Here is a 23,715-nt window from a genome sequence, read left to right as displayed (position 1 = left end):
ATTAAGATGCATTCTGGGATTAGTGCCAGGAAGTTTGACCTTGACCTGTTTAGAAACAAGATGGCTTCGGTCATGTCGGTCTTCTAATTTATACCAGAAAAAGAAGCCTTTTATGGCCTTCAAAGTCAATTTGTTATCATAAAGTTCTGTTCATTATATAGAAGGTATTCCATAGTTTCTAAATATATATAGTTTTAAGGGTAACGCCCCATTATTTCATGCGTATTTTCCCAATATTGTGATTGATAACCTGTTGTTAATCAATGATTGAATGTCATGTGAACAGTTAGTTGAGTTGGGCCTATAGATTCATGCACTTGATTGGGAACAACGTTTACATGACGTAGTGTTGGCCGTCGTCACGTCACCATGCATTTTACATTACTGTAACGTGACGAGACGCGCCGTCTTCGTAAACGTTGGTCCCAATCAAGTGCATGGATCTATAGTCTTGAAACATGATATTGATAAAAGAAAAAATACTTCAAAGAAGCTTTCTTTTACCGTCTTAACTCTCTGATCAGCAGCGGCCATTACTCAGGAAAAACGTATTCGTATCGAGTACCTAATAAACACAGTTCATGTGCTTAAACCATAACATGCCTCAAAATTCAAATGAAATTGATCGTTACGTCATTATCATCTAGCCTATGTCCCAGCCTTTTAATACTTTCAAAAATTGATTCCGTCAACAATCATCCAGAAAATGAAGACTTTGTGCAGGATATGAGCATCTATGCTAAAATGCATGTCAAACATGGCGCCTCATGATGTCATTGATGACACTACTTGCAACAGAGCATCTGGTGATTGTGCTACGTCATTAATCATGACATTTCTTGTATGGCGTTAATTTCTCCGGTGCTGCCATTCTCAACAAAATGACATTGTTTCTTTTCAGTGCATCATGTCACAGAGTACAGAGGGGAGTTCCCAGATGAGTTTGGATGGCAGCATAAACACTAGTGGTGACACAGTTATCCTCAACTCATCGCTTAATTCAAGTAGTGCGAGCCTTTCCATGTTCCTTGAGAATTCACATGGACATGGTGAGTGAATTGTTGATCTAAAATCTTGTGTTACATGTGACGCGTCACAGCAAAATCAGGTGCATGTCACTCTGAGCTCGGCAGGTTGACACAGACTGGTTGTTCATTTCACTGTTTTCTGCCATTTGTGAAATCTGATTACATCAACTTTTCCTTTATCCAGGAACACTTTTGTATATATGTTTTGCACAACAAATATGTTGACAATGCTAGTCGCATGATACATGACTACTTTTAGAGTGCAGAAAGTTTGTTAGAGAATTCGATAAACAAATTGTACGAATATTTCACCTCTGACCCAAGTGCAGAGAACCAGAACAAACTGGAAAATGCACAAACTGAAGTGAAAGCGTTCAGAGAAAGCAATGTCCAAGGTTTTATAATCAGAGCAAAGGCTAAGTGGCACTTCGAAGGTGAAAGGAATACACATCACTTCTGCCCATTAGAAAAAAGACAATACAGTGTGTTTCAAAAAAAGGTGGCTCCTTAGTCTTGTTCATTTGAATTGTAACATTATCCTCCCTTTCTTAAAATTGGTCTTTTTCCTTTCAAGGGTCAATGGGTACCTCCACCCCTCACATGCTGCAGCCCCCAAAGACTGCACTAAGGCGGCCTCACCCAACACCACTCTTGGCACCAATAGAGAAAAGACGAAGTTCGTCGCGTTCGATCAAAAGGAAGAAATTTGATGATGAACTAGTGGAGAGTAGCCTCGTTAAATCTGATCGCACAAAGTTCAAAATGGATTTCAAGCCAGATGGGGTTGTGCCTGTCGAAGCGGCAGTAGTACCACCTCCAGCTCCAGAAAAGAAAAAGGTAAAGACATTGCTACACCACACTTGCAATTTGAGCCAATGCTGGAGACGGCTCTCAATATACAGGGTGGCCCAGAATTATTTTCCCTCACACAATGGATACATAATCGAATTCTATTGTCCAAAGGAAAATCATTCTGGGTCACACTGTAGAAAAACGATGTGTTTGAAATTTCACTTGTTTTAATTTTACTCTAACTCTGTGGGTTTATTGCGTCTTTGTCAACATGATTAAATACCACTGTGACATTTATCCTCATTGCCATTAAAAAAATATTGATGTAATATTTGTGTAACAACACCAGTCTGAGAACGCTATGAAAAAATATTGATACAAGTGTGGCAAGTTACCTGCTTCTTTCTAAACTCCACCTCAGATGATCTCAGTTATATCTGATCTTCCCCTTTCCTTCCAATTTCAGACGTCATCTAAGTCAAAGAAATCCAGAAGACACAAGGTGAGTTGATGATAAAATATCCTTTCAGTTTGGCAGGCTAGCAGTTTTGCTAGCCTCAGAAATAGGAGGTCAGGAAACTACCTGAAGTGAATAGTAACTGGCCTTCAGGTGAAATTCCTCGCATCCTTCAGGGCTATGGAGCAGGTGGCTTTTTCTGAAAAAATTTAAACTGGTCTAGCTCCCATCATCCTTTGAGCTATCCTTTGAGCTAAGATGCTCATATTTCTACTGTAGGTGCAGCTGTTAAGGTAGATCATGCATAATACAAGTTTTTGATTTTAATTTAAAATTATGAATTTGAATTCATAATACAAGTTTTTGATTTTACTGAATTTCAAAACACCCCCCCCCCCCAAATTCAGTGCCTTGGCACTTGGCACTATTTTTTCTGACTCTTGGATCTTCTCCTGCTCGGCATCCAGAACTTTCCATTGGATTGTGACGCTTCTTTTCTCTTAAAAATGAAACAGAAAGAAGAGAAAATGTACCTGTGTTCTGACCTTCCATCTGTTTTTTAGACTCAACAAACAACAAATGCAACTCGTGATCTTGGACGTTGGAAGCCGCAAGATGACCTTGCGCTGATTACAGCTGTTCAACAGGTTGGTCTTAGTGTTTGACATGTATCATGCCAAAAGTAGGGTTTGATGAGTTGTGACCAGAAGAGCACACTTTTTTTTAAAAGGGACATTTTTACCATCGTAACCACTTCACTACTAGACATTTTTGACGTTATTTGGTTGTTGAGTACTGGACTCTATAGTGTCATTCCCGGTAATGACGTAATGACATGCAATACGTCATGCAGTGTTGTACATTGCGTCATGACGTCATCAGACCGAAAAACCTGTCGGCAGGAGCCAGCATCATCGCACATCAGATCGAAATTTCGGGCTACAGTAATGAAGTGGTTTAAGAGGACACTCATCATTGACTGGGGAAGGACATTAAGAAAATCTGCCATTGGCATTGAGATAGATTAAATTTGCAGGTAACTGAAAAGAAATACATTTTGACCTAGAAAATTAGCAATACGACTCGGCCAAATCTTAAAATGACAATGTGAAGTTAGAATCACAGCCTTATACGGTAGAACCTCCCTTAGCGGACACCTCTCTATCAAGGACAACCTCTCTATTAAGGACAGTAGTTTTGGTCCCAAATAGGTTGTTTCCATACAACTTGACCTCTCGAATCAGGACACCTCTCTACTTATTAAGGACAGCACTTGTCAGTTCAGAGGGTGTCCTTAATAGAGAGGTTCTACTGTATTTCAGGAAATGACATCAGAAGGAAATGTGACATTTCATTATTTACTTGCAGACATGTGACCTGACGGCAGTCCACAGAGGGGTGAAGTTCTCGTGTAAATTTACTTTAAAGGAAGTGCAGGAGCGGTGGTATGCATTGCTTTATGATCCTGTCATTTCAAAGTAAGTATGATGTGTGAAGTGAACACTGACTAAGGCCACACCAATTTAATTGTTCGTTTAACGGATGTTTTGTCATTGAAAAGGTGGACGATGAGGACAAAATAAAAAATATTTAGCGGGATATTGAAAGATTCCCAAACCATTCCAGACATAAAACATTATCGGGAGCTATCACTTGTCATTTGATATGATTTGTATATTTCACATTTTCATGTTGGTATTCATCTTCAGATTAGCATTGAGTGCCATGTATCAGCTTCACCCAGATGTTGTTGCCTCCGTCCAGTCAAAGGCCCTATTCAGTAAAGCAGAGGAGAAAGCTATTGGGACCATTCCATCGGTACGTGTTGTAGATTTCATCATAAGTCTGCCCTTTTATTATCCATATCCATATCCATATCCAAAGGAGCCTCATGGCCTAGTGGTTTACACTGCTGGCCATCACGCAATAGGGCCCGGGTTCGATCCCGGGGAGAACCCAGGATCGTATGTTTGGATGAACCGGCGTGGCTTTCAAGGAACTAAAATTCCTGGCTCTTCACAGTCCTTCGAATGAGACTCAAAACCGAGGTTCCTTGTACCGTATTTTGCTGCGTATAAGGCGCAGCTTTTTGACCCAAGAAAGCCCTAAAATCGGGGGGTGCGCGTTATATGAAGGTGCGTGTTATCTATGGCCTAGACCTAGGAAGCCACCGAATGATCACAAGATTTTTTCCATCAACTCATTTCTTTTGACGGCTTTTTTGGCTCGCAACCAAGTCGGCGCAGTTTATATTTTTGCACGAAAGAAAAATCGGGAATGTCGATGCACTTTGCATAGTTCACCGATGCTAACTCGCCTGTTCTGTACGCAATACATATTAGTATCCTCATTATCATTTCAGTTACTTCTATAAATGTTTTTGAGGGTCCTTAGCGGCAATATTCAGAGCGTAGATGCGAGATAAATCCAAATCGATAAATCAGCTGATCGTGTGCCGCCATGATTTTTAAAGCCTCGCTTTGATGTTAAAACATCAAAGCGAGGCTTTTACGAAGGAAAGATAGGCAGGGGGCATCTCAGAAGTACTGCGTGTTATACGTAGGTGCGCCTTATGTCTGGATTTTGTCTACGGACTCAATGGGTGCGCTTTATACCCCGGTGCGTTTTATACGCAGCAAAATACGGTACCTGGTGTCTATGCCAGGGCAAGCTAAGACCGACCAAGTGAGAAACATGAGTAGCTTGCGTGGACTCTATCTCTCCCGCCAAAGTCGGACCACTAGGTCAATAAACCCAATTGGCGCCTAACCGTAGTGGCACGCAGGATACGCTCATCCCGCCTTGGAGGAGGATTACTCCTAGGAGAATGACCCCTCCAAGTGCAGAGCGAACGCTGAAGAAGAAAGAAGAAGAATTATCCATATCCTTTGAAATGTCCTTGCAAAGTGTTTGGGTTTCGCGAATTTGTCTTTATGGGCGCAAATAAGAAAACAAGACAATTTAAGTCATGTTTATAGTACCAACTGATGGTGCAGTAGAATAAGGTACATCAACTAATGGGACCTTGGGTTTGTTTGCCTAGCTTCCCCAGTACAGTAGGCACATCCGCTGTAAGATTAAGGGCAAAATATGCCAGGTAGCCAAATGTTTTAAGACCTTCTCATATACAAGTTCCAGATTCAATGCAATATTCAACTATTACCAATCACTGATTACCCATAGCTGGTTTTCAAGTGTCCGATATTTCTTTCAGACAAGCCAGCCATCGACAGACACATTTCAAGAATTAATGAACAAATTCCCAGCTGCATTTCATCCGTATCGGATGCCTAAATCTTTATACAATCATTGGCTGCTGATGAAGCAGTATCATTTACTGCCGGACCAAACAGGTAGCTATTATTAAAGGGGAAGTACATGTATTCTCCTCTTAGGACCCTCAGTGCCTAATAGGTGGCACTTGGGGCTTCCATAAGGGTCCTCCACTCAAGTTGGTTAGCAGCTTTCCGCCTGGCTGACTCCCATGCAAGGCCCTTCTCTCCATAGACCGTTTTTTCAGGTGTCCTAAAAGAGAGAAATATAGGTATGAGATTTCATATAAGTTTTCCAGAGAAAAGATTTTCAGTAGGTCGATGATTTAAAGGCCTTGGACATCTACTTGAGTCAGCATTAATGATTAGCCAAAATGAAAAAAATTGTATTCTCAGCTTTGATTATCTCAGTCTTTCAGTGCTGATTTTGGTTTCTCTCAGGTGATTGTTAGTCACTCGTGCCTCCCTTTCTCTTCCAGTGCAACCAATGCCACGGGGAGATCATGTTTTGAATTTCTCAGATGCTGAGGACATGATGAACGACGAAGAGCTGAAGTAAGTCTTTTTGTGATTGTTGCTTACCTGAATACCTTCTATGCATAAACCCCTTAATTGCCGATGCATGTATGTCATTCGGGCTTTTTTTTAATTAGTCGGTTTACAGGACCATCCACGGTAAAATCTCCGATTTTAGAAAAGAAATAAATGTGGGAATTCCCCATTATTTTTTTACCACCTATCGTATGCTGCAAAAAAACTTGTTTATTTTCAAAATCAGATGAAAAAAACGTGTTCTTTTTTTCCCGACGATCGTTTACATCAGGACGACATGGTTTATTCTCAACATCGCGGCACCGCATTCATTTCTTCCACCGCCATGTCCGATGTACAGATTTTATAACATTCCCTAAAAAAAGTTGGTCTACCCTTGGCTTTTTAAAATTTTCCCATTGAGGGGATGCCACCAATTTATTCTGTACCATCCCACTTCAGTGCATTTGATACTGGTAAAAAGAGCAGAGAATATAAAGATGAAACATTAGAACAAGGTATGTAGTATTAATCAATGAAAAGTTTCAGCGCAAAACATGATTGGTGCCGTATTTATTTTGGAGTAAACCATACCATGAAATTACCCATGTGATGACTGACCCGCCGTAAAAATTTCAAAGCATTCCACCCAACTGTAAGATTTTTGTGGTAAAATAATGCCCACGAGTTGCCATTGCATTCTAAGTTAAATCCCAAACTTTCAAACCATTTTCTCAAAATGGCCAAAACGGATATATCTCTTTTGCGATAAAACTCTTTAAATCACCCTTGATGCCAAAATATATAAGTTAACTCTTTGAAGCCGCAGACCGAGTGTACTCGGTTGTCTATTTAGTTCCCTGTGACGCACACCGGGTTATCTCGGTGGAACCATTCCCTTACAACACTACAGCCGACGATCTTTTTGAAATCGATCGAGGTGCCATCAGTTATCATCTGAGAACACTAATTATTCCTTTTGTGCATGAGTGGTGGCAAAGCGAGCGTGTGCAGCAGACGATAAGCCAAAATGGCAGGAGAATTCAGTCGACCGATTTTCAGTGGCTGAAGTGCTTGTACATTGACTAAAACAATCATTGACAAAAAAACAAAGCCATAAATATTTGAATGTCTCTTCCAGAACTTGCCATAGCTGACCGAAGACAAAAGCGTGAGATTCGTCACTTAGAGCAGGAGTTGCCAAAGTGGCAGGTTTTGGTCGACAACGTTACAGGGGTCAGCCCGCAGGATTTCGACAATCAAACATTGGCTGTGTTGAGAGGTCGTCTGGTTCGCTACCTGATGAGGTCGCGTGAGGTCAGTATTTGAAACTAGAAATTTAGGTTTTCTTCCCTTGAAAACAGAGGTCAGTTTGCCAAAATTTGGAGCAGCAATGCAAGCAGCTCTGAAATATTTCTCTGACAATATCAATTTCAGATCACCACTGGCTGAGCCAATAAAGATATCCCATCATTAACGTCAATCAATCCCTTGAGAGATTTTCAAAATCCCCTAAAATATATCAATTACTATGTCGCCAAAAAGGCCACTTGAGGTCAGGATAAATGAGCACAAAACGTCAGTGCAGAAATGTGACATGAAATCAGCTATATCTGAACACTTGTTAACAAACCCTGACCACAAAATCCTCTGAAACTCAGTTGAAAGGATTTGTTCAGATGTGGAGAACATTAGTGTTAGAAAAATGCATGAAGCATTTCAGATAAGGAGGATTAGACCCAAGCTCAATAGGGATCAGGGTCCGTTTCTGCCTTATGCATATAACCGGATTATTCAATCAGACAATTAGTTTTCCTGCACATATATCTCATTACACCAGAAGACGTCTTTGAGAACGCAAGGCAAAACATTGTGTGGACTGCAAAAGACACTCAGAGTCAAATCCATAGAACTTTTGAACTTAATATGTTACCCCTTGTTAACTCTTCAAGAGAGCTAGTAGTGAAACCCATTTCCATTCCTAAATCGTTGATATTTCAGATCACCATTGGTCGGGCGACGAAAGATAACCAAATCGACGTGGACCTTTCATTGGAGGGGCCGGCTTGGAAGATCTCGCGGCGACAGGGTGTGATCAAACTGAGAAACACAGGCGAATTCTTTGTTGCCAATGAAGGAAAGCGACCAATCTATATTGACGGCAAACCAGTGCTTCAGGGATCCAAACAGAAACTGAATGATAATTCAGTGGTAGAGGTAAGAGACAAAGTGTTTCGATAATTTTGATGATTCTGAAAGCGTTCTTCAATGAGGCACCTGCAGAACTAAAAATCCAGATGGCAGCACCAGTACTAAAAGTACACTTCCAGTGCAGTTTCCATTAAAACTTAGTTTTGTTGATTTTCTCCCTAAAACTCATCAAAATAGAATTAAGGACCAATAAAACAACATTTTTGGTGCTATTTCCCCATGTTGAGTAATTAAGGGATGAAATATTCAATAATCACTGACCCGGGAAATGGCTTTCTCATTACAACCATGGTCCACTTGCCTGCAGAGCCCCCTATTGGCAAGTTTTGTTGTGCAGGTTCCTCAATAGGTCAGTAGATAAGATTTCCCAGTCTAGTGACCTAGTTCCATTCTGCTTCCCCTGTTAACCGTGTATACATCTTTGTGAAATATCTTAGGATGATAGAATAAGTTCTGTCTACCAGTGTAATAGCTGTTATTTTTTCTATTTCAGATTTCCGGTCTGCGGTTCATATTTCTCATAAACAAGGATCTGATCAGTGTTATTCGGACAGAGGCACCAAAACTCAACAGCTAGCGAGTGACAATGGGTGATATGAATAAAGACTAGCAAATGCTTTTATCTAAAACTCCATGTACATTTACACTAGACCTTTCTGTACAAAATTGAAGTAAAAGCATTTGCTAGACTTGATTCATATCAGCCATTATGGGCCTAGTAGCAGACCTGGCACCGTGCGTGCTTTCAACTCATCTGTTGATGAGACATAATAGCATTCCGCGACGTTACTCTTTATCGATCACAAGGTCATTTGAATAAGATATTGATGACGTTTTAGTCACATGACAGTCGGACATCGACACTTATTTCTACGCATTTGAGCTAATATTTCAAAGTCAGTTATCGTTGACCCTGCGTTGTTTTTAGCATGAATGATACCATAGAGTCGGAGAGAAAAATATTCAGAACAATAATGTAGTATTCCCATCACTTGGACATGTGCCAGATTGAATCTAACTGCCCTAGTTAGAAAGCCTAAATCCGTTACTAAACCTAATTTTTGTCCGACTGCATGTAATTCAGCAATGGGGAAATAGAGGGCAGCAGCTGCAGTGACATCATTATCGCGGAATGCTACAGGTGTGATAGTGCTATCGGCTAGTTGTGGAGTAGGCCTGCTGTCGGGACTGACACACCCGGACTCACGAGAGGAATGAAGTGGAGACTTTGATTCTTTGAACAAGCCACCTTCTTCCAATGAACAGTGCTTCGTGTTCCAATGGTGTGCAGTACCTGGTAACAGGCATGTTCTTCAAGTAGACTTTGTTCAATTACAGAAAGAGTCAATTACAGGAAGGGTCCATGTTTTACAAGTCTTTGCCAACCACGGAACAGTTTCATAAGGACTTTGCTGGTTGAACTTTCCACACTGAACTTTGCATTTAGAAAGGGGAAATCAGTCTCGGTGTATGATTGAAATGTATAGTGAAGAAAGCAGAAGGGAATCTTTAATAGTTGTGACAAAAAATGCATCAGACTAGGTAATGTTGCTAATGTTAAGAATAAATGTAAGAATAAATTCTAAAGCGACTGACAAGAAGTGTCATGTATATCATCTTAAAGGTTATTTTGAGCCTGATCAGCTCATGTCAATTATTCAGTATCTGTCTTTGGTGTACGTAAAGTACCTATAAGTACTTTTGTACTGGGGCTGGTCACATATTTCCCTCCCAGCATCTTGGAAAAATAAAACATGTAAATCATATCTGGTGGATGAAAAAAACGCGCCAAACTTCAGGGGTTAATAACTTCTGATTCATTTCTTGAAATCTAGTGGAATTCAGTCCATATATAGATCTGATAGTTTTGTGCTTATTCTGAAAATTTGGTGCAAAAATGCTAGTTAATCTTTATTTGATAGCCAATTGAGGGAAACTTGTCCAAAATGGCCAATGAGACGATGCCTGAAGATGTCCAAGGTTATACTCTACCTGTCGATTTAAAGTCTCATGGAGCACTGATATGATTATTTTGCGATCTGATTACTATTTTGATATCTGATTACTTTTTCGAGACGGACGAAGATCAAAGCCTGGAACAATATTTTCATGTTGAAGTATGGTAGAAAAGGCTTAGGGCAGGATGGTCATCAAATAGTGTATAAATTTGCATACATGTTTAATAGAAATACATGATTATTCATTAGGATTGACTCTGTGCCTTTTGAGAGACAGTACTCTAAATTGTGGGATTACATTTGGTCTTGGAAGTATTGTTGTGATATTTGGACATTGCATATTTTGACCCTTCATCTTAATTTTGTCATATCTAAAAACATCGAGCCTATCTTAATCAAAATTTTGAATACTGTGAAAAACAATCCGGACCTATTATTCACCAAATCTCATTGCCATTACCTGGTTATCTTCAAGTTATTAACGCTCGAAGTTCGGCACGTTTTTTTTATCCACCCGATATAATAGATTTTGTATGAATAAAACACTATGTCATAATTTGATCAATAAATCATGATTGAATTGGTACAACTAATATGAAATTGTATTTGATGTGTTGTTGATCTGTTTGTGAATGAGTTACTCTGCAAACTTCTACCCCGTTATCAGATCATACCAATCCTTAGGACGTAGCCAACGACTGCTCTGATTACTTCATGGCGGAAATTGTGCGGATTCGTGAAAGACTGGACCAGCTGGCCTAGTTAATTCTAGTCAAGTTTTAGTTAATTCTAGTCAAGGTCTAGTTAATTCTAGTTGCCAACTAGGTTCAACTAACTCTCAACTAGGTTCAACTAGCCCTCAACTAGCCTCAACTCGAACTACGCTCTCAGGACAAAGTCGGACTAGCCCTCAACTAAATTCCAACTACTTGACTGATAGTGGCCTTAAAGCCAAACAAGACCTAGAGGTTTTAGTTACAACAGCGAAAGTAAGGATTTCCTTAACCAACAACTAACATTAAATAACTTAGATGTTATGCCAGAGAAGGAAGTCAATAAATATCATAGACTCTACCAGACAAAGATTGCTGCTAGGCTTAACGATTCTTTAGGTAAGACAGTACTTAGGGCTTACACTAAATTAACAAAGTTATTCTTACCTGTTGATGATGAGGAAGAAGTTTACCATGACCTTAGAAACGATTACTTAGTAACGAATGAGTTGGACAAATGGTTAGGATGGGTAAGTCTGAGGATGGGGGCACCAACTGCCCTTGCCTCAACTACCCTCATTACACCAGGTCACTGTCATGGGGAATCATTAGGACAGGAAAGTCCAAAGATGGATGATGACATTGAGACAAATAGTGACTCTAATAGTGACCTAATTAATTCCAGTAACTTAAATGGAGAGTGATAACATAACTCAAGTTACAAGTAATACAGATGATACTAAACCGGTAGTACCTAAGAAGGCTAGATCTGAGAAACAATTAGCATGGTCTAGAGAGTTGGGGAAAAGGTCTCAGGAATTTAAGAGAAATAAAAAAGAAAAGACAACATTCAAAGAACCCAAACCAGAACCTGAAGAAGAGGTAAGTACTATTACTAGTAATAGTAATGAAGAAAAATCTACTAGAAGTTCAATATCTAGTGCAACCCACCTCTATGTAGGTGTAGGTGTAGTTATTTTGGTTAGTTTAATTTACTTCAGCCCTTTAGCTAAGAAAACTAATAAGAAACCTGTAGTTAAGGAACCTACTATTAATGAAACATACAGTAAATATACTACTACTTCTAATAAACAAGCTAAAAGTTCTTGTAATAGTATTTTTGTTAAACCTTCTGTCTTAAAAAGTAACACTTCTATTCCTTTAATGGAATGATTTCCTCATCAGTTATGACCTATTACCTCATCATCACTTTCATGAATACAAGCATTTAACTCTATTAAGAATTCAAGAACAGTTTTTCTTCCTCTGTTCATTTCAGTAGTTATTTCAAATTTGATATGATTAGTACATTTGTTAACTTCTTTAGTACAGTTAAGTTCGTACCTTTTAAGCTTAATCTGATCACCATCCTCTACAGGTATGATACAGAAAACATCCGAAGGTCTATTCCTGAAGAGTGTATTACTAGTATTAACTAGATTTGATCTTAATAAAAGATAAGAAGTGTAAAAAGGAAGAGGTCTGGTTGAGTAGTACTTCCCTTTAATTGTGAATTTTGATTGTTTAAATTCAAACAATTTAATAATAATATCATTATTTAAAGGAAAGGTTTCTTTAAATGAAATTTCTTTATTCTCTGTAAGTTCAATTATTATGTAATTGTTATTATCACAGTTTATTTTAAAATGTTTAATTTTATTAATATGAATTAAGTTTTGCCAAAATTCTCTTAAACTAAAATGTTTATTGAAGAATTTCTCATGCCCTGGTATAAAATCCAATGTCCACCAAGAGTTGTAAATATTATCGACTTTAAAGTAACAGATCTTATATTTATTTCTTTTGGTAAGTAGTACTCAAATGATGCTTCATAACAATTCCATTCACGTAGTATGAAATCCATTGTATTTACCTGTATTTAAGGTATTTAAAATACTTAACTCTAATCTACATACCAAAAGGTAACGTAGATATCCCATCCTCTAGTATGAATCTCTTGTCATCAAAAGGACTAAGACTTTTCTTATTTACCTCTTCTAGATAAATCTGGTGTTTGTCTGATATCAAGTGTCTCATCTTATGATTAAATGACTTACTATTCTCTAGACAGTCAACATAATCATTGAATGCAATATCTCTCTTCACTGCATTCTTTCCAATACCCTTTAATTTCTTAGTATCTGAATAAGAATGAGATTCTGTTTCTTTGGTCGAGTCTGCGAGCTTCGCTTGACGAAGTCATAGTCTTGGTCCTGTAAGCATACATCTTACTTCTAAGTGCAATAAATTCAGTCATCTCTTCTCCTCCTAGCTCATCCTTAAAATCACCTGGCACCTTCTTCTTGTTAGTGTCATAGAGAGGATGATCTTTTGGGTAAATTACTGAAGTCAAAGTGGTCCTTTAACCCTTTGAGGTCTTCAATTAAATCAACAGTATTAATTTTCAGTACAAAGGAATCTGTATCAAGATACAGTAGTTCCAGGTTCTTCTCACCAGAATATGGCTGTAGCACCTCATAGTAGACGTTTTCCTCATGCTAATAGCAGCATTATGTTCGTCAAATATGCATACTGAGGAAAACCTGGGATTGGCCATTAACTCCTGGCTCTTCACATTCTGTTACCAATTCAATTTCCATCCTGTCCCTTGTGTTCTCACAGGTCTTACCGTAAAAAACATTATTTATTAACTTGAAATAGTCTTTCTCGAAATCAGTCTTAGAATCCATCCTCCTTTTAGTGTTAAAGTCAAAACTTATCATTGAATGAACCTTCTTAATTACCATTCCGTGCTTGAGGTAAAAATGTAGCATCCTGTAATGCACTATGTAGTTGGTCTTATCCTTTTGTGTCAGTATCAGTTTCACTACATTTGATCTTTTCTCATCACCCAGTAACTCTTTCTGGTAAGGGCTGAGTTCATCATCTTCAATAAAGTGAGACTCGGGACAGAATGGAAAGTTCCTAATAAAGAGAGACTCGGGACAGAATGGAAAGTTCCTAATAAAGAGAGATTCGGGACAGAATGGAAAGTTCCTAATAAAGAGAGACTCGGGACAGAATGGAAAGTTCCTAATAAAGAGAGACTCGGGACAGAATGGAAAGTTCCTAATAAAGAGAGACTCAGGACAGAATGGAAAGTTCCTAATAAAGAGAGACTCGGGACAGAATGGAAAGTTCCTAATAAAGAGAGACTCGGGACAGAATGGAAAGTTCCAAATAAAGAGAGACTCGGGACAGAATGGAAAGTTCCTAATAAAGAGAGACTCGGGACAGAATGGAAAGTTCCTTGACTTGAACTTTATGTTACAAGGATAACCCAAGTCTACCTCAGAGAAATAACCTACATCACTCTCCTTAGGTATCGACATAATCCATCTTAGATGGAGGTTATCCTCATCTGTTGAACCAATATCTGTCATATTAAAACTACCATAAGGTTGATGTTCCATCATAGCCCAACCGTAAAGGTTATTAGCATCAATGTACAGTAGTCTGTGGTTATCATCGGCCTTAAAATGTCTTGTCCCCATCACACCCGAAATTCCACCTCTTGTTGCCTTTTCAAAAGTAAGTAAAATGTTGCTATCTGTAAGAAGTTCTAGGTTTATTCCAGTGTTTTTCAAACCAGCTTGCCATGTAAGACCTGGAGCCGTGTATTAAACAGTGACATGGATCTATCTGAAAGTAGTTTAAATTTACTTCCCTGAACTTTTCAAATAAATCAGCTAAAAGTAACACATCAGCTTTTAGGTAAAGGTCAATGAACTCTCCATGATTTCTTAGGTTAAAATTATCCCACATGGCTTTAGCTTCATCATAGGCTGAATCAGGTGCCATTTCATTCTTTAATTCATCATAGAACATTTACTTATCTAGGAAGGTTACATTGTAGCTTTCATGTGACGTGTAAAAGGAATAAGGAACTGATCCATTCTTTCTCAATAGTTTGAAGTCTGTAGTATCAGGAAACATCTGTCTTGCAATTTTGAAGTTATCGTCTACCATTGATTTTGTTATTTAATCTAAACTGAACTTTAGGAATCTGTATGAGTCTAAGAACCCAAAACACCCGAACTGAAATGAAATGTATTGTTCTGCTGTTTTGGCAAGTAATTTAAGTTTCTTATGTTGGGGTAGTTTAGTCATTAAATCTTTAATGAATAGGTGAGAATCATAATTACTTAGATTGTGAAAAAACACTGGAACGAACATGGCTTTCCTTTCATTCAGATTGCATGAGTTGTGAGCAGCACCTCGATATCTACCACTGTAGTGATCATGATCCTTGACTTTATCATACCCTAGCAACTGATTGCAGTAGTAACAGTGTGTTTCTTTGTGGTATCGATTCCACTCTTCATCATACATTATTAAAGGATAGTTACAGTTCAATAAATTAGAGAATTGTTCTTCCATTTTGATAAGCCAATTACATAACACGTCTGCAACATCAGAACCTCTTTGACTTAAATACTGATTATTGTAAAGATATTGATAATCAGAGTTACAGCCATTATATACTCCCGCAAGATTAGCCAGGGTGACGTCATAAATTTCAGAGGGAAACCTTGGGAATTTCAGGGGCTAGTTGTTTTTCAGTGGAAAGCCGTTTGCATTGCTCCTTGAGTATCAATCTTGATTTCCCCTGACCAATTTATGGCAAAATGTCCTCCAAACTATTATACTTCCCGCCGTGAAGATGGAGGCCATTTTGTTTTCTTGGACTACACCTGTTGTCCAGAACTTCGTCAGTATTTTCCCTCCCCTCAATGGTCGAACTCAATGATAGTTTGTGTACCGAACGTATTTGCAACATGCTGCACTCCTCTAGAACTTTGGCGATTTTGTGCAAAAGGTGGCACGGAAACAAAATGTCAGTCTCACTGCCTCGCGGGGCCACAAGGTAATTGACGCACTTCGCACTGGCATGTTTTAGCTCTGTATCTACCTTGGGAGGAAGTCGAACCCTCGTACGAGGCCGTGAGGCTCATCATTCGTCTGGTTGTGAATTTGTTTTCAGACTGAAGATGGGGCCAACTTGGTTTCTGGCAATCTTCCAATTTCGGCCATATCCTTGTTGATAACAAATTCTTGTCTCAAGGTAAACATTCAATCTAACTTAACTCAATTTATCTTGCGAGGCCTGGATACTTTTATAGGCCTTGAGTCCATGTAGGAATTGAAATTCAACCATGCCATGCAATATACATGTTATTACATCCTACCTGAAGACGAGTCTTCATGGGTAAACAAGGGTATGGTCGAAACTATTGGCTGTTGCATCAATCATGACCTTCCCTACTCTGACATGAATGATAAGAGTGACTTTGCCCTCAAACCGATTGTGCTGCCGACTTGTCTTTCTGGTTGTGACTTTGTCCTCAGACAGAAGTTGCTCCCGACTTGAATGGGACGACAGTTGGCTGTTGCATCCTCCGTAACCCTTGCCGTGAAATGAAAGTAGCTTGTCCCCGAACCAAAAATGCCACCGACTTGTCTTTCTGGTTGTGACTTTTTCTTCAGACCGAATATAGACAACTTCACACATGCCATTCTAAGGGGTTTTTTTTGTCAGCAAACGCACAAGTTGTTCTGCAAATAGGCCTGAACAATGGGCCGATCAAAAGACCAGGTGACGTAGAAAGCCAAAACAAACTTTGTGTATAGGGGTCTATGCTGCCGACTTGGTGTGTTGCAAGTTTGGAATGGTTAAGAAGGATGGAAGCAATTTAGCCATCGCATCCACCCTGACCCTCCCGTCATATGAATAAAATCTCTGTTCTGTTGCAGGAGGAGTTAGTTTTGGCAGGGGCCTTGGTCACTGATAACGATAATGTTGAGAATAAAGATTGGTCTTCTCATATTTTGAAACCTTTTTCGATTTTTATCATTTTAGCTTTGGCCACATAGCTCTCCTTGATCCATGCTACAAGACGACTGCCGAGGTGTCCATGGTGGTAAGAGACGACAGCCGGTGGTCCATGATGCTATAGGAGGACAGCGACGAACGCAACTCACTCCATCCGGGATCGTTCACCATCGAGTCCTAGTCTTTCATGGTGATCGGTTCGGCAAAGAAGGATAACGCGGACACAGTACCATACGAGGCAAGCAAAGTACGGCAATGTTACTTTAAATTGGTAATTAGGAGAACAGAGAGCATATTTTCATATCGCAATAAACCCGCCATAATGATGGTGATGGCTATTGCATTACCTGTGCATGAAGTTCCTACACAGCTGGAAGGCTCGGAACAGAAAGTCGCCTCCTTCTCCAAACGGGTTCTCTTCCATTGACTCCGCTGACACACAATATCCCTTTGGTAGAATCAACATTACCCTCAAGCTCGCCCTCAGGTGGCATCTCTATGAAAAGTACAGCGCTTGGTATGGAATCATTACTACGGATGCCCTGGACATCAGGGCACATCAACAAAGGAACTCGGGTACAGGCAGGTGGTAGAATTCGATCACGCGTAGTGTTGTACATTTCATAGAGCTTCCACCTTGGTGCGAGCTTGTGAGTTATGTTGATTGTTATGGTCAAATCCGTGTGTTGTCGTCTTTGGTGATCTCACCACCTTGCGATTTTAATGACCCAATGGGTGCACTGATGAAAAAGCGGCTTCTAATGACGCAGCCGGAAATGTCCTCATCAGAAAGCCTTCTCCTTCTCCACACATGATACCTTCTTTTTACTCCTCCGAATGTAAGTTACTGATGAATAATGACCCTCTTTAGATAAAGCCAGCAGTAAAGTGGGGGAAGTAGGCCCTAGTCATCTGAAGACTTGCCTTGGCTATGACAAGCAAATGTAAGGCATTGAATTTGGCTTCTCTAATGCATTTTCCATTACCTTCACTTGAGATTTTAACCAATTTTCGTCTATTCATTTGGCTTTAAAATATGTTTTTCATCAATCGCTCAGGGTACTTGTTAACATGATAGTGTTTTAATAGCAATTCATGTTATGGTTTAAGCGCATGCACTGTGTTTATTACACACTCGATACGAAAACGTTTTTCTGGAGTAATGGCCGCTGTTGAGAGAGTTAAGACGGTAAAAGAAAGCTTCTTTGAAGTTTTTTTTTCTTTTATCGTCTTAAGTTTTAAGACTATTCTGATATAATGATATTTGCATAAGTAGGAGCTACGATCATTCTTATCAAAGTCAAAACATAAATCAAATCATGGTTTTTGTTTTCCAAATCTTTACATATATTTCTCTTCGTCAACTTTCGAAACAGATAATGGTAATCATCAGTGTATCGACCGACGCAGTGCAGGTGGTAGGGGGTGTTGCAACAAGGAGCAAACATCACATCAAAATTCGGGCCAGTCACTGCAATTCCCCACCCGAATTGAGAATAGCAAATTCCACATTTTTTATGCTTTATACCAGTGCTCCAAAGTTCGAAGTCCATTCCGAATTATTAGGGCTAGTTGTCGCGCCGTGTGGTGGTTGAAGGTGATCTATGCCACACAGTAGCCATAAAATTATTAATGGTTGATTCTGTGACACACCCTTGCTTCAGTATGAATGCTTGCACATAGTGTACAACAACCGCACCCGGAGGAAAGATCTGTTGCAACTTAATCAGGAAGCGCGCAGCGTTCTTGAGGGTAAGCTTGTTTTCGACAAAGTTTTTGTGGCGGGGCTTTAAAAGGGTACGCCAAAAGGTGTAAGGTTCCGTAAACGCCTGAAGTTCCCCTTGTAGATGGAGCGCCAACCGTTGGCACTGTAGTAAACTACCTTGCAGGGTGAGGGCCGGCAACCAAAGGTCACCTAGGGAATATAGGGTACGGTTGACATGCGGGTGGTCCAGGAAATAAAGGATAAGGTGAGTGATGGCGAGAGGTGCCCAGGTATCCACCCGCTTCCAATTATTTATGGACACAATAACCTCCATCCATGTCTGGCATTTTTGGCATGAGTTTTGGCGGAGGTTCAGACTGCTGTGTGCCAGAATGTATACCCTATCTTTCCTATCCTGCCGTCGCTTCATGTCTACAAGTAAAAGAATAGGGAGACATGGTAAATAATTTTAGAGAACCGTACCTTGTTGCTGCTAATGACCTTCAAGCCCGAGTCGAGGTATAACGGGGGAGGCAAACGTTTAGATCTTAGCCGGAGTTGACACCTCCATACTTTCCCCAGCGGTTTCAATAATATGTGTTTTTGGGTCCGTCTGTTCATTCAGGAGCAACGTTCCGCATACCAGGCAGGTGCCATACCCATTTTAACGGAGGCTTCTAGACAGAGGTAATGAGTTGGGGTAAAACAACTCTTAGTGAATTGTAGAAGACGATATCTATTTAAGATCGTTATGTTCGGAGGAAAAGCATCCCCACAACTAGGACAACGTTTACCGTCAAGGTATTTGTCTGGGACATATTTCAGTATCCGTAATGACTGCCTGAATTTCCGATTTAGTTTTGTTGACGTGCACAATGCTGTTGGCTCAGGAGGCCTTATGTGATCTAAGGCTACTGTTGGCCGGACTAAGGAGACATCTTCCAAATATTCCAGAATGGTCTGTTGAAACTGGTTGTCAAAACCGAGGAGATTGGTCAATCTTACCGACAGAAAAGAGACGGTCAGTCTGCACATTTTATTTGTGATGAACAGACTAATACTTTCGTAATTTTGTTTAGTCAAGGGAACTCTCCTAGAGTTCGAATTGAGCGGCTGTGCCGATATGTTTCCTTGTGAAAATCCCGTTAACAACATGGCTTGCATGGTGTCGCTTGCCAAATAATTGGCTGCTTCCCAATAGGGTTGGAAAAAAGCCTGGGAAAAATCAACATTAGGGTTTTCCAGTGCCCATTGTATCAGTGTGATGAATGCTATTCTTGGGATGGCAGTTAGCCAACGGCGCCAACTAAAAGATCGAAACGTATACTTACAGCCCACGCCCCTGTTGACTTTGGCTTGAAAGTACTCTGAATGATGACACAATTTCACCATTTCTGCCCTGTTCCAAAGGTGGAATTCGTAGTGGGTCGCTGGTGGTCATTTTGCTGAAAATACAATGAAAATGAAGAAGATGAAAAGGTGCTCTGATTCTAGAGGATAGTGCCTTGTCTGCTCTAGTGGGTAGCAATCCACCATCCTCTGAACAAGTGTTCATTTTAGACATAATTTTGTCGCTGCCTATTATCTTTGTTGTTGACAGCTTCAAGGGTAGATGTGCTGGCATCTATCATTATGGCGCTGTTTGCACAGGTAGGCCCGAGTGCATCATTACTTTGGCAAAAGAATACCAAATATCTATTGTCGATTTTATGATAGAGCCTACAATACTAATCTAGGTGTTGAAAGTAATTTAACTACTGAAAGTTCATTTATTAACACACCAGAAAGAGTAAGAAGTACTCTACCTGAGCTGGCGAAATTAGAATTACAATCTGTTGAGGATAAACTCGAAACAGCATTGAAAGGAACAAAATGGAATATGATACTAATAAACTGAGTAAACTAGCACCACGTATTTATGTTGAAGGAAACAAAATTTATTATTTACCTGACGCTAATGAACTCTCTAACTTTACTCCCGAACAAGACAAAAACAAATGAAACGAATAATAACACCTTCCAGTAAAGGTCATCAATTTGCAATTCCTTTAACCTATAGTGATGGAAAGTTCTATTCTGAAAGTACATTAAAAAAAACATATGGGTAGTAATTTTTTTAAGTTTATTAAAGGAATGATTGAATCAAGTTCAATACCATATGTTCCATGTGAAACAACATTGCCTATTGAAGGACCAGCACCTGTAAGACAACCTCAGTTAGTACAAGAACCTGAGGTTAGAGCTCGATTAGAACAGGTTAATCAAATTACTCAAACAGATAAAACCGCAGAAAAGTTGTTAGATGCAAAGGAAGAAGAACTTAGGGCATTCGGTTTTAGTGATCAAGATATTAGAGAAATTAACTGGATAGAAAATCAAGGTCAAAATATTGCTGGAATAAAAGCAGAAAAAGACAGGCAGATAATGGAACTACAAACACAGAAAAATGAAAAACAAAGACAAATAAAAGAACTAGAAAAAGAAAACTAGAAGGATATGATGCAGAAAAAGAAGAAGAAAAAGAAGTGTTAAGAAATAGAATGAAAGTAGTAGAAGAGAAATTAAAAGAAGAAAAGGAAAAAGTAATTAGGATAGAAAATGAAAGAGAGGGACAAATGGAAAGAATGAAACGTTTAATAAAAGATGTATTAATTTAATCAGATTCAAGGATTCCTTTAATAGATAGAAGACGTTTGGAGTAACCAATGGTGCCATAGTAACAGCTGTAGTTATGATCTTCACAACTCTAGGTCTAGCTATCAGTAATTCTCTGAGTAAAGTAGTTAACCCAAGCCCTGATAGTAAAACAACAGAAGCTAAACCTGAAGATAAACCTGAAGATAAACCTAAACTAGAACCTAAACCAGAACTAGAACCTAAACTAGAACCAACAATATCAGACAGAGTAAAAGAAGGCCTCAAGAAGTTTGCTGGAATACCTTGTTCGTTTCACAACAGAAGTGAAGCTAGGAAGAATAACAAAATCAAGTTAAGGGTACATACACATTTGTTAAACCAATACAAATACCATACAAATCAATATTCAATAAAATACCCTAGCAACTCATTGAAGTAGTAACAGTGTGTTTCTGAGTGATATCTATCCCAGTCTTCATCATACATTATTAAAGGGTAGTTACAGTTTAATAGATTAGAGAATATTTCTTCCATTCTTATTTACCAGTTACAGAACATGTCTACAAGATCAGGACCTCTATGACTTAAATACTGATTATTGTAAAGATATTGATAATCAGAGTTAACATAAACTCCAACTGCTGATGAGTTCTGTTTAAAAAGTTTCTTACTAGTACTCTCTACTTGATACTACAGGTCTGTTTATTGACTCAAAATCTGCAGAGATAACAAAAAGAACACTATTCTTTATTTAAAATGTTTTTCAAACTTAAGTTGAGACCATTTACTATTCGGTGTTGGTAAACTAATCTTACAATATTCATGTTCATTACATTTCTTCTTATAATTCTCAAATGTAGACTTACGATAAAAGTAATTCATACACCTCCTACAGAGATACACAGTATGAGTGCCAGTCCTGAAGAACATATTGATGTCAGTTATGTACATGAAATGACCCTTAAAATAAAGGATATCAATGACATCATCATCATCATTGTTCTTACCATTCCCGGATAGGTAGAGAGGTTCTAGTTTTGCCTCACGTATGTTTTTAGCGGCTCTATTCTGTAACTTGAACGCATTGATCTTAAGATTACTGTCACTCTCGAACATCCTTTTGAACACATACAGGAAATGAGTCGATTCGTACTCCGTACTGAGAGCTAGGCTCGATCTTAATCTCATTTTCATACATCTTGTAGGGGTTAATTTCTGTTGCATTAAAACTTGTTTGCCCCTCACATGATGTGACTTTGTGGTATTTAGCAGCCAGTAGATTCCAGAGCAAACACTTCTGGTCATTTCCCTGTTCCTGTGACATTACATTGATGACAGCTTTAGTGTTAAATGGTAATCGAATGTAATGACCACCTTTACACCTCTTGTAAGAACATATTGTCATGTCAGAGAACTCTATTATGTTAAGAGACAGGCCAGACCCTTGAAAGTACCTCTCCTCAATCTGTGTACTGATGTAGTTAAGCTGGTTGGATACTGCATAGATTGCCTGATTACTTGAAATAATGCTTTCCATTGGAGACTAAATTGAGTGTGTGACATTGTCACCTTACCGATTCAAGCTCTGCTCTGCGGCCGAAGGCCGATTCAAGCTCTGATCTGCGACCGAAGGCCGATTGAACTGGGCGAACACTGATATGCTTATTTTGTGGTGGTAATCATTGAGTTGAAAAAGGACCTCCTCTAACTTCTCTCTGTATTCATACACCTGTTTAGCTTCTCTGTCAATATCAACTCTAATAGTAACCACAGGCTTACCAAACTCCTTTACTACTTCAACTCCTTCCACTTTCTTTATGCCATCAAGCTCCTCGGTCTCAAAGGCAAACTTCTTATCTACACCTTTAGGTATTAGTGGTAAAATAGAAGGTTGTACTTGTACCACTAACTTATCTAAATGCCCCTTAGTCTTCCTGTGAGCTGTCATATTGCTGTATGAAACGTATTTATCACAAGTAGGACAATTAACCTTTTGGTTTCTTTCACTCATTGTTTAGATTTTAAAAATTTATTAAATTTAGATTGGGACAATCGGCAAATAGCTATTTTAAATGAACGCAGAGCGCATCATCACCAAATGATGGGTTATTTAAAGCGCCTGTTGGATGGCGGGTCCCAAACAGACATTACACCACCCAAAAAACCCTCAACTCCTCTCAGTAAATTAGAACAAAAAGCAACAAAACAACAAGAAGAAGTTCTGATAGTAGTGACACGGAACACCGAACAGCTCCTGTGGGACCAGAAAATATGGAGCGGCTCCTGTGCTTGTTGTAGCCTCAGAGGAAAGCTTTTCACTTTTCCCTAAAAGTGCTGCCACCTGTAAGTGGCAATTCCTCCTCAGTAATAAGTTCATGTACCGATACTCGGAATGCATCGTGAGAAAATCGGTTACTGCCACTCCTTGATTTTCCCCAGAATGCTAGGGATGCGGAACAGCTCCTGAGGGACTCGACAGTATTTTTCATCCTTCTCCGGCTTGAGGGAAATAGACTCCCTGGGCAGCCCATCGCGTCAGCCTAATTAATTGGTATCCTTATGGTGAGGAACGAGGCTG

General features: G+C 39.3%; 1 protein-coding gene and 1 long non-coding RNA gene across 2 annotated transcripts; one reads left to right on the top strand and one right to left on the bottom strand.

The window, feature by feature from the left end:
* The first annotated feature begins 57 nt into the window (after positions 1-57).
* Positions 58-10,849, top strand: LOC135499718 (microspherule protein 1-like). The gene is made up of 13 exons (XM_064790658.1): positions 58-164; positions 902-1,049; positions 1,603-1,865; positions 2,287-2,322; positions 2,841-2,924; positions 3,646-3,755; positions 3,987-4,095; positions 5,492-5,630; positions 6,029-6,104; positions 6,543-6,598; positions 7,222-7,397; positions 8,082-8,297; positions 8,785-10,849. The coding sequence occupies exons 2-13, from the start codon at positions 908-910 to the stop codon at positions 8,866-8,868; spliced, it is 1,491 nt and encodes a 496-aa protein (XP_064646728.1). The 5' UTR covers positions 58-164; positions 902-907; the 3' UTR covers positions 8,869-10,849.
* Positions 10,850-18,858: 8,009 nt separating this feature from the next.
* Positions 18,859-20,539, bottom strand: LOC135499574 (uncharacterized). The gene is made up of 3 exons (XR_010449306.1): positions 20,449-20,539; positions 19,832-19,945; positions 18,859-18,932 (listed from the first exon to the last, which is right to left on the bottom strand). It is a non-coding gene; the product is annotated as an uncharacterized LOC135499574 (long non-coding RNA).
* Positions 20,540-23,715: the final 3,176 nt, after the last annotated feature.

Source organism: Lineus longissimus, chromosome 15 (genome assembly GCF_910592395.1).
Source record: "Lineus longissimus chromosome 15, tnLinLong1.2, whole genome shotgun sequence".
Lineage (NCBI taxonomy): Eukaryota > Metazoa > Nemertea > Pilidiophora > Heteronemertea > Lineidae > Lineus > Lineus longissimus.
The sequence above is the reverse complement of the archived record's forward strand: the minus strand, read 5'-3'. Positions and strand labels throughout refer to the sequence as shown.